The sequence below is a fragment of the Camelina sativa genome, chromosome 15 (genome assembly GCF_030686135.1).
Source record: "Camelina sativa cultivar CO46 ecotype springtype chromosome 15, ASM3068613v1".
NCBI lineage: Eukaryota > Viridiplantae > Streptophyta > Magnoliopsida > Brassicales > Brassicaceae > Camelina > Camelina sativa.
In genome coordinates this window covers 25,210,737-25,222,855 of record NC_141894.1, presented here as the reverse complement: position 1 = coordinate 25,222,855, position 12,119 = coordinate 25,210,737, and the positions used below count along the sequence as shown (strand labels likewise).

Here is a 12,119-nt window from a genome sequence, read left to right as displayed (position 1 = left end):
TATGCCGGAGTTTATTTTATAATCAACGTATGTATTCTATTTAGTGTTATCCCGCCATCGTACACGGTGCCACACCTATGTATTTGTGTACGTACAACGTAACAGGACATCGTACATAAATACATAGTTGTACACGGTTCCAAACTAGTTCTATTGTGTGTGACGTGTACGTACACATGGACTAGTCCCGTTCATATCATCTTGTTTTATTTAATAACATACCCTACAAATTATCGATGTACGTACCACCGCTCATATAAGTTCACATGTACGTACCAGACGTATACAACAGCACATTAAAACAAAAAAAAAAAAACTTTAAAGAGCAGCCATTGGAGATTATAGAACTAAAGGATTTCACATATAGATTTCGCCAACCACCAAAGTCCGCAATTAGTACACAATATGTCGTAATCTCGAAAGTTTATAGAGAAGAAACCGGATTGGATACAACAAATGGCGGCACAGTCTGGGTTAGGGATGAGGTGAGTAGATGGATAGACGAATGTATCCTTGTACGTGTTTTGAATTGCCACCTGGTATGTAAACAACAGGCGAAACACAGACTTGCCTACAAAGCTGACCCCATGCGATTTGAGAGGAAAGTGATGTGCATCAAATAAGTGAAGAAAATGAACCGCCATCTGTTCGCTTCCATATAAAATAGAAAATATACCACATGCCAGTGTTGCCTCAGCGTCTGCGGGAACGTTACGAGATAGAACAGAAATGCCTCGCTTGATGTCTCTCTCCTCCGCAACAATCCGGAGGCCCTCGTAGTAGATTGCAACTTCGTTTCCAGCTTTGAAGCATTTTTTGAATATACGCCTATGAATCCCTTTATCTTGAGGGCCACCATTTGGGTCGTCTGACGTTTGGATCAATAACGGATCCCAACAGATGTTGTAGATGTTTGCATCCTTTAGAACATAGGGGTCGAGCACCGTCTTCAGTCCTCGCCGACCCGACTTCAAAATTGGAGCAAGGTGCGACAGCCCATCTACTGCGAGAAGCCTAAAGATTTCGAGTAAAATATCATCAGGGAGATATGGGAGCTTATTGTGTGCTTTCGACATTTTTTCTTTTTTTTTGAGATTTCGTTATCGGAGCTATTATATATGCTTCAACAATAAAGGAGGTAGGTTGTGAAATTTGTATATAAACTGTACAATATAATTACTCTGCGTGGCCTTTTAGCACAATGCGTATTGAAGAATAAGTTACACAGAGTAATTAGTTGGGAAAAGGTGTACGTAATGCTTACGCAACATCATACTGGTTCACACGATAAAGGTTTTTCTCTCGTCGTCTCGGTAACCAAAAATATATACTGTACTCGTTGGGCAAAGTTTATAATTATTACTTGCTTAAAAAGTGATCAGTAAACACTATGATGAGATAATAGTCATTTCAAAATATAAGTAAGAAAGATTTTACACAAAAGAAGATGTCAAATCCCTGCATGTACTTGTCGCATTTAATGCTATAGCTATTGGCTGTTCCGGACGTCAAATTGGAAAGTTGTGTAGTTCGTATATAATTTGTCTCAAATCCGGTTTGTAGAAAAAGACAAGTTTCCGTACTAGCATATTTTACAAATAAAATTACACGAGTTCTCTAACTTTATAAATCAAATATGTGGCTGTTCAAGTTAGATATTATTTTTAACTGCAGTTTATTTGTCTTTTTGTGGTTAATGCATGAGAAAGACATGCATAAATTGTATACCTTTTTATTATGCTCTTCACCCTTAATCTAGAAAAGCTAAATATTTGATCTACCTTTACTCTGCTTGTAAATCTGAAACCGCTAATAACCGAATATTATTTAAAACAAGCCCGATTAAACCATCTCTTGAAGTGTTTATCACAATTATGGTACAGGGTTTTGAATTGAGGGAAACATAATTTTGGTCTATCGATGCTTGTTAACATTTATGAGTTTAATGGTTAAGGTGTGGGCTTAGCGATATCCTCTTTCGTTTTGGTCGGGATCTCGTTATTAATTTATGATTCCCAGTTATTTGTTAGTCTTGTAAATATACAAACTATACATATGTACGTATACTACATTGGGAAGGTACGTACATTTAGGGTCTTATTAAACGGACACCATGGAAAGTTGAAAGGCCGCGCCGTTTCGAGATTTCGCTCTCCGTAAATATTTAAATTGCTCTCAACCTTCGTCAAATCCTAACACAGTTTAAAGTAAGAGATATCCAAAATCTGAGATCACCATGAGCTTCAGAACCGATCGTATTGCTGAACTGGACCGTGAGAGAAGGAATTGGTGTTGGTGTATCCACACCAAGGTGTTGAACGCTTGGTCGATTCACGAATGCTTTATAAAACGAGTTCTCCTCCTTGTGGACGAAGAAGTTAGTTGAACAAGTCTTTCTTAATTCGCTAAATCCAACAGTTTTTGATGTATAACAATTTATATGTTATGAAGGGTTCCACAATCAAAGTGGCGTTTCTACAGGGTGAATACCCAAATATCCCGCCAAACCCTGAAATCGGTTCCTGGTACGATATTCGGGAGTTTAAATTAATCAATCCAACTCTCAAGGAGAGGAATACTCATCACCCATACCAAATCAAGTTTACGCATGAGTCAACCATGGATGTGATCCAACCTTTGAATCACAAAAATTACTTCCGCTTCGAGGATATCGATGATATAACTCGTGGCAGAGTTACTCATCCCGTTTCTTTCGGTATGTTTTATCTATAATTTCTTTAATATGTATATATTAATGTCCGTGGAATTATGAACTTGCGATGGTTGCTGAGATTCATTTAGTGGTCGTTTGGTCAGTTGAGGACGTTACTTTTAAGTGTATCATTTGCAAAAGTACAAAATAAACGTTACATCCCCATTTTATTTTCCCCCCCTTAGATGTTTGTGGGTGCATCGTAAATGTGGACGTCATAAGAAGAAGTTACGATGGCAGGTGTATTGAAGTTGTCTTCACTCTCCTGAATGGCAGGTTAAGTACCTATTATGCTATAGACATAGTAATATACATATATATATTGGAACTTCATAGGTTTAAATTTGAAAGCAACTGTGCGTTAATGCAGGAATGAAAGTGTCAAATGTCGTCTCACAGACTTCTATGCCCATCAATTCCTCTCTGATTGGGAATCAAAGGGATGTCATGTTCTCCACAAATCCGAGCCAATGTTTTGTGTCTTCCGGTTCTTTAAGGTTGGGAGTTATGAAGGTACGTCAGATGAAATTGATATTATGATAGAAGCAAGTACATGTAATTTGTCTAGCAACTCAATTATGTAATTGTGTGTAGGCGTACCATGTCTTGTACACACCGAAGCGTCTTCTAAATTCTTCATTCGAGCAGATTTCGAAGGACTTGGCCATCACAAGGAGATGTAAATTGATATTATATTAATAATTGGTATGAAAGCGTATGTGTTCTTATCTGTTCAGACTCTCACATGTACATTTAATTTTTTAAACTTATAGAAGTGAGTTTGCTGCAAACCACTACATTAACAATGTGATGGGACACGATGGGACAACAATTGAAACAATTGCCCAGGAAGCAGAAAGCTCCGGAACCCATACAGAATCTGCACGGACGTTCGTCAGACTGTCCGCGGAATGAGGAATGAAAAACAAACGAGAAATAGAAATCAAATGTTGTTTTCTATTTCAAATATTGGTTTAATTTCGTGAGAATATGTACAATGGTTTTATTATTAAAACGACTCTATCCTATTTATTTAATATTCGAATAATTGTTGAAATTGAGATAGAAAATAATAGGGAGAGTTTTGAATATTAAAATTGTTATTATTAGTAGCTATTTCACAAAAATATTAGTAAATGTTTATTTCTTTTTGGACATTAAATAAAGTAAAAGAAATGACGGAATGCTTGTACTATCTCCTAATAATAAGACGAATGTTTGTATTGTCTTATCAGAAAGATAATTTATTCCCCACACCATAGTTGATGTACGTTGGAAGTCATAATATATTGTGATAGTCGTCTACGTACAGAAGCTTAAATAATCTTACAATCAATACTAGTGAATAGCAACCCTCTGGATTGATCTACTTGAGAGGAAGTGATGATAATTACGTAACTGGATACACATCAAATAAACATAATGATGAGAAAACTATCATATCTAAAGCAACAATAAATACGACTCTCTTCGAAGTTGTCACATCAGAGAACCTACAAATGTCATATTCTAGGCTTAGGGTTAGCTGATGGTTGAGTTACAGCCGATATTTAACGAATACGAATATAATGAATTTGAAATCCGATAACACGAAAGTGACACGTGGTTCGCACTACTTATATGTTTTAGTAATTATAATCGAGTAGGCGTGCATGAGAGCTCATAAACCTAAAATGGGTTCCTTCGTAATTAAGTAGTTAACAAAAGGGTAATTTAAAATGACGTCATAAAGAAAGTAGTATAAATTTCCAGGATTTTCGCCAAACTCCCCAACCACCTCTCACATCGTAGGTTATATTAGTGGGCAGGCGGCAGTTTCCGTCTATTTGGTTCTGCACATATTGCTATTAGTTTACTGAACTCCCAAAAAATGGCGTCTGCTAGCCGTAAGAAGATTGATCTGCCAGAAAAGATGTTGATAAAAATAGCCAAGCATCTCGTAATTGATGGGTTCTGGCGCCTTGGCCCATTATTAAAGGCTGGTCGGCGAGGAGTGGATGCGGTGCTTGCCCCAGAAGTTCTGAAGGTTGCCAGCATCTACCACATCTGTGAACATCCTTCTTCATTCCAAACGACAAGGAATCCAAATGGTGAACACCAGGAAGAAGGGATTCACAGGCGTATTTTCGAAAAATGCTTGAAAGCAGGGAACAGCATAGCAATCTACAACGAGGGCCTACGGATCGTTGCCGAGGTGCGAGACATTCAGGGCGGTATCGCACTACTAAAAAACAACGTCCCCGAAGATGCCGAGTCCACTCTTGCATGTGGAATTTTCTCTATGTTATATGGGGACGAGCAGATGGCGGTTCGTTTTCTTCACCAATTTGATGCACATCACTATCCACTCCAATCAGAGGGAGTACGACTTATCGGGGAAGATCTGTTCCAACGGTTGAGTATGTTTAAGACGGCGCGTAAAAACACGTACAAAGATTCTTTTGTATATCCATCCAGTTCGTTGATCCCTTTCCCGGACTGTGCCATGAGTAGTTGTTTGAGATGGGGCAGGTTATCGACCGACACACGTTATTATGACATCATCTGTGTAAATTGCGGAGTGTGGTGGGTGGCCAAATCTATTTGTGAAATCCTCTAGGTGTATCGTCGGTTCCCTTCTGTGTTGCGTTTCATCTCCCCACGTATGTTTCATTAGATAATTAAATTACTATGTAATGAAGATGTTAATTAACGTGGATGACAATCGTTGTCGTTTTGGGCGTTTTGCTCGTTTTAATCTGAAAATGTCTAGTAGATGTCGTATTGCTCCTTATATTCCTAAATAAATATCAACAGTGCAGTGAAGACGACGTGTACTTAGTTTCACTGGGCAAACACACCAACAAATATCAACACTGCCGCCCAAACATATTTTTACCATTAACAAACATAAGAAAAAAAAAAAGTACAGCTTTACAAGGCCTCGAACTCGTGACACTGAAGGACACTCATGGCCAATCCTACCACTGTACCACCGCACCATTTTTGATATTGAATCCCCTATAATCGGTAAAACAATCTGTAGCATAAAGCCCTTGGTATATCGGCACTGTATCAAGCTTACGACGCCGTTCGCAACTATTGGAAAACGACACAACTTGGAAAACTTCATGTTGTTTTTCAATACAAAAAACGACACAATACAGAAAGTTCTATAAAAGGCCAACCGAATATAATAGATATATTATAAGATTCAGGGAAATTAGGGTTCATTGAACTGATTTGGGGGAAACAGAGAGAGCCGCTGCCGTAGATGTTGGATTAGATTTTGAGAGTTGGATATTCGGATAATAGTTTAAAGTTCCTCTTTTCTTTATTTTCACTCCTTCAATTACGTTATCAGTTTCGTTCTTAATGTCTGCTTTGCCAAACACGAGTCCAGTCGAGTATGACGATGCGGAGTATGGGATCCCGGCTGTTTGTTACTGTGGTGAAACGCCAAACCTACAACCTTCTTTTACAAGGACAAACCCAGGGAGGCTTCACTACACTTGTAGAAATAGAGAGGTAAGTGATTTACAGTTTCGCCGAGGTTGATTAAAGATCAGATTTATTTGCATAATTTAACTTTCGTGTAAAAAAATATTTTTAAATTAATGCAGGATGGGGACTATCACATTTTTAAATGGTGGGATGAAGCTATGATGGAGGAACTGAAAACAGTGAAGGAAGATATTCTAAAGTTAACTAGTTTGAATTTGCGTGAAGCGCTTCAGGCACAAAAAGAGGACATTGCTAACATCTTAAATATGCACAAGGAAAATCAGATGGAGTTGGAAAGGATGAAGACGTTGATTGCGTACAAGAGTGATGGATTAATTATGAAATTAAAACTGACCAATGTGTTTGTTGCGACTTTGTTTATAGTAGCAACAATGACCTATTTCTTAATGTAGTTTTGTCGTTTTCTTAGAGTAGTTTTTGGGTTGTGGGTTAATTGTTTGAAATCAAGTTATAAATGTTATATTTGGTTTAGTTACATATTTTGTCGTCTAAAAAAAAAGACTGTTTGGAACCTTGTCGTGTTAATATTATCGACCAAACCCTTCCAATTAAACATAAACATTTGTACATGTTTGTACACATACGTCTAACATTAAAGGTTGGCAGTATTAGGAAGATGCTTACCAATTTAAAATAAATATATATAATTAACCATGCGTATTACACACAAACATTTTACATCAAAATATTCCTATCCACGTTAGATAGATTGTTTGGATGTAGGTAATAAAGATAATATAAAGAGTTCAGCAACGTGGTTTAGAAGTTTATAATGTAAGCAACATTGACAAATGGAAACATAGGCTACGAATCGTCTTCACTCCGCTCGCGCTGGTCGAAGTATTCCAACCGGAGTTTGAAATCTCTAACCTCAGGGAAGGGTGGTTCAAATATCACTTTAGAAACACCCGGTTGACTAACCACTTCCATCCCTCCTGCGATGTGGAAAAATAAGGAAAAAGGGTAACCAAAATTAGTATTATGAAGTAATCTTATATTGAAAAGGTGATTGAATTATTTTAAATACGTTTGCCTAATCCGTACCTCCATCCTTAAACTTGGGCCTCCAGAATCGCAAGACTACAACTGGTTTGCCTCCGCATAGCCAAAAATTGCGGGCGAAATCATCGACCATTTCATCATAAGCCACACATTGCAAGTGATGACCCCTACCCAAAGAGACACCTTACGTTAATAGGACGGTATATCTTTAAAGTGTGTGAAAGCTAATAATCGCCAAAACGACTCACTCGAGATTCGTCAATGAAAACCGTTTCAACCGGGTCCTCTCGGCAAAACGTGGAGCAGTTGGATCGTCCACCAATATTCTTTGTTCGACGTGAGTTACTTGCCCCATCGTCTCTATGGTTTCATTTCATTAGAATTATGGTATTGGATTTGATATTAAAAAACGTAACAACACAATGCAACGTTACCTAAGCAGCAGTTCTGGGTCCAAGGAGGCCATCGTTCATAAATTTGGTCGAAGGGGACGTAGTCGATGTAGTGATTGGTCGACAAGCAACGAATGTTGTCCACAACCGTCCTAGCAGTGAATATGATCCGGTAGTTGGAAGCCACGACCTTCACAGCGGATGTGTCGTCAGTGACGACGAAATTAGAGAAGGTTTTCCACAAACCCTCCTCAATCCCCGCAGAGAACTGGGGCAATAGGTCCTTGGTGATTGTTGCCTGCATCTTATCGCCCTAAGAATACGAAAAAAGTTCAACCATGATCTACATGAATCATTTAATATTAAGTGCATATAATATGATGATGAGACGAGTCACTTACGAACACATCCGAAACAACCATTTCGAAGGTGACGATGTTCGCTTCTCTCTTTCTCCACTTGCGGATGATCTTAACAGAAACCTTCCAATCAGAACGCCACGTCTGGAGATCGGATAGCCTGTCGAAATGCACCATGACTTTGTTGCACTTATGTTTACTTAGTGATGTGATATTTTGGTTTTTGAGAGACGAATACATACTTCACCGGGTGTGTATTTGTCTTCTTATATAATCGCGAAGAAACACAAACGGATGTATCATATTGTGGTTTTTCAAACGTCGTGACTGCAATCCAGACAGATACATAGCATTTAGATAATTAACACGTGTAACAGCCGGTTAAGCGAAGACGATACATCGCACGCACCACTTAATTATGACCCTATAGTCGACGTTATATATAGCCGGAAAATATATTGGTTCATTTAACAAACCAATTCAATGTAAAACTTTATAAAACATCAAGGAATAGATCTCATCTGGTATAAACTGACAGATAAAGGCTGATATATAGTGCAAATGAACCAATAACGTTGAAAAACAGTATATTATGAATAAAAATAATTAAAGACAAGCTCAGCCATTGCACTGTGTATAAAAAAAAATATTTTTAAATAGTTTAGTAGTAGAGGCAAAATCTTCTTTCTTGCTAATAGACGGAAAACTGACGCCTCAGCTGCGACGGCGGAATCTTCTGTCCGATAGGGTTGTTTTACTTCCCAATTTCTTGAATCAAGGTGTTTAGATCTGGGATAAGTACTACAAAACGACACTCCCTACAAGTCGGCGACGGAACATTTAAGGAAGAAGAGATTACAGAGGTCGGGTGAAATCAGAAAAAGGCGAGTAGTTTCGATCCCTCTATCATCACCGGTGTTGAATCAGAAGGTAAGTGTTTGTCTTGACTTCCTACTTTAAATTGGAAGAGGGATTGTTCCCCCAAATTCTATATTACGTTGGAAGAGTATATAGCAAATACAATTAAGTATCGATTTGAGTAGCCCAGGATGTGAAATCAATGAATAGTTTTGTATTTGCGGCGGGCAGAGGCTAAATAACCCTAATCATCAACAGAAGTGAACTTTGGTAGACATTGGTATTAGGGTTAATTGGTTTAGTGTACGTACATATTAATATGGTATTAGGGTTACTTCGTGGTGATAGGATGGATCCCGAGGCTGTAGAGATCGTTCCTCAATTGAGCTTGGATCTACCGAGGAGGTTATTTGCTCTTGACCGTTACCCTCTCAAAACGAAGATAAATGCGTATTCAAAACCGGAATATCTTTCTACAATATCGAGGGTGCTGAGTGGAACAAAGGAAATGGAAAACTTGTTAGAGTCTCCATTTGGGCAGCTTTTTCGTATCCCTGCTAACAAGATCTCGTTCTCCGGTAAACTTGTTCATGGATTTGTTTGCCGTCAATTGGTGACCAAAAAGCGGCATGAGATGTGGATTGTGTTTGGTGGCAATCCAATCAAGTTTGGTTTACAGGAATTTGCAGAGTTGACAGGGCTCGAATGTGGGAATTATCCTAAAAAGAGAGATGTGGAAAGAGCTACAAAAACGGATAAAGGATGTAAGACTGTTTGGGAGGTTCTATTCCGGGAAAACATGGAACCAACGATCTCCGAGTTGGTAAAAAGGTTGGAGACTGAGGAAATGGAATCGTGGCAGAAACTAGCTTTAGCGCTGATTATAATAGTTGATGGAGTTCTAACATGCGCCACGCAACCAGTAAAACCAGATCCGAAGACAGTGGAGATGACCAAGAATATTGATTTTTTTTTTTAAATATCCATGGGGAAGGTTGTCATTTGAACGGACGCTGGAGACTATAACAGGATTTAAATGTCCAGCAGACGTAGACAGCTTAGTAAAAACTTTCAAGCAACAATCAGTTGCTGTTCATGGATTTCCTCTAGCACTCCAGCTGCTGGCTTTCCAATCTGTCCCTGTAATTGCAAGATTAGTACCATCTGACGTTCAAGATCAGGCGTTTAATCAAAGATCGATCCACAATCTGGCTAAATTGCGGCCAATCAAGACAGCAGACATCTTCGCATGCGAGGCTGCTAAAGAGGTATGTACTTATCCCTTGTCTATCAGATATAATACGTTAACGACCTGAATCTATAAGTTCCGTAAAATGTATATATTTTTGTAATCATATTATAGGTGGTTATTAGACGGATGGTTGGTAGTGGGGATCATTGTGATAGTCGAGAATTGGCGAGGCGTGACGAAGAGGAAGACCATCAAGTTGACAACATTGAAAATCTTATTAAAGCAGGCCACAAATGGGATGAGGCAATATGGATGGGAGGTGATGATAGGTGTCCAAAACAGACACGTCCCGAAGAGAAAGGTATTAAAAACATTTATACATTACAAAGGGATACACTATAAAGTTAATTTTTTAAAAAATTAATGGTTAATTAGTGATATAGTTACAGTTGACTGTCGGAAGAGGAAAAGAGCAGACATCGCAACAATTGACAATAAGAAAGAGAAGAGCACGAGAACTGATGCGCGACCGGGGGGTACGCACGTTGTTCATGAACGTTTGGACGATGACCAATTTGAAAGGTTTAAGGCGGAACTATACCGGTTCTACAGGAAAAAAGAAGCTCTGATGAAGGAAAATCAGGCAAACATGGAGATTTTCGTACGTACAGAGATCCGCAAGGAGATAAGAGCTGCACTATTAGAGGTTAAAAGAAACGAACATGGGGAACCTTCTGACGCTTCGCATACAGTTTCAGAAAAGAAGTATTCAAAAAAAAAAAGAGGGAAAACTATAAACTTTAGAAGAATGAGTTCAGTAATGGTTATGAAAAAAAAGGGAGAGAAGGTCAGAAACAGGGGATGCGCTGCCACTGCTAAGGTTGATATGACAAATAGCTTAAGGGTAGTAATTTTCTCACTACTTACATATATTAATTTATGTTGCTATCGTGGTGTGCACAGGGTGATCGGAATAATGATGGTTCGAAGGATGCCATAGATGGTCAACACACTGTAAGTGGTGACTCTTTAGTTGGAGGCCAGGTAATGGACAACAAGATCCTCTTTAGAATACGACTCAATCAACGTAATGGGGGTGTTTGTGCTTATGCACCTATCATATACGCTTTATATATTTGACTGTAGGATACAACCCGTACTCATATTTATGAGTGGGTCACTGATAATAACGACTGTGGCCTGAACGAACCATCCCCGGACAATGGAGTTAATGAATGTCGCCAAGATTGTGACGCGGGGGACATTGCTGTCGAGTTATCACCAACTAAAATCGTATCCGATATAAGTATTTGACACGGAATGGAGATTACAACACTAAATTCGTAATAAAGCATTGTCCACCTTTAATTGAACAGATATTGCTGCAGCTGAATACTAAAATGGAACCTGATCTGCATTGTAACAAAATGGTAGGTCAGGAAGTAACCATAAAAGGGATAACCATCTGTGGGTTTCATATATATTCGGTTATTTGTTTATCTCCTCTAATCTACACGTGTGCAAAATTTTGCTTCTAGCAACGGACCTACTACGAACACGCGTCTTAAAAGTTTCATTATTTTGAATAGGAGGATGGGAAAGAACTGCATCAAGAAGGCGGGAAACTCGAGTTCGAGTGGTTTAACAGTAACGGAGGGGACATAAGACGTCAGGAAGGCGAGTCAGATGAGGGTTGTAACAAAACCGAAATACCTGTAGAAAATGAAACTGCAGTTGACGGTGAACAAGAGGCAAGTGTCTAACTTTGATGATTTTGAGTATTTGTGACATTTGTGTACGTAAGTATGAATCTATGTACGTACACCTTATTAGGCCGAAGTCCAAGCACTACAAATTGAAAGCGATGGCATGGAGGGCTGTAACAAAACTGATGGACATGTACAAATAGAAACAACAGTTAACCTCCAATTGTGCAAACTTATTTTTTTATTTCGAATATTTGCCATATTTATAGTGTCTACTAAGATGGTCCAGTGTACGTCACAACTAATGTATGTACGTGCATCTTATTAGGCCGGAGACCAAGCAATACCCAACGAAAGCGATGTCGAAGAGGGCTGTAAAGAGACTAGAGGTCA

At 38.7% G+C, this 12,119-nt stretch overlaps 1 protein-coding gene and 1 pseudogene across 1 annotated transcript; one reads left to right on the top strand and one right to left on the bottom strand.

The window, feature by feature from the left end:
- Positions 1 to 7,021: 7,021 nt before the first annotated feature.
- LOC147927085 (uncharacterized) lies at positions 7,022 to 8,147 on the bottom strand. Its single transcript, XM_087487294.1, has 5 exons — positions 8,013 to 8,147; positions 7,654 to 7,924; positions 7,468 to 7,579; positions 7,262 to 7,386; positions 7,022 to 7,152 (listed from the first exon to the last, which is right to left on the bottom strand). The coding sequence occupies exons 1-5, from the start codon at positions 8,145 to 8,147 to the stop codon at positions 7,022 to 7,024; spliced, it is 774 nt and encodes a 257-aa protein (XP_087343420.1).
- A 1,000-nt stretch (positions 8,148 to 9,147) lies between these two features.
- Positions 9,148 to 10,144, top strand: LOC147927084 (uncharacterized; annotated as a pseudogene).
- Positions 10,145 to 12,119: the final 1,975 nt, after the last annotated feature.

Coding starts and splice junctions, on each gene's coding strand:
- LOC147927085 (XM_087487294.1), bottom strand. CDS start 8,147: ATGGTGCATTTCGACAGGCTATCCGATCTCCAGACGTGGCGTTCTGAT. Junction 7,925..8,012: donor TGGTTGTTTCGGATGTGTTC/GTAAGTGACTCG, acceptor TCGTATTCTTAG/GGCGATAAGATGCAGGCAAC. Junction 7,153..7,261: donor GCCCAAGTTTAAGGATGGAG/GTACGGATTAGG, acceptor TCCACATCGCAG/GAGGGATGGAAGTGGTTAGT.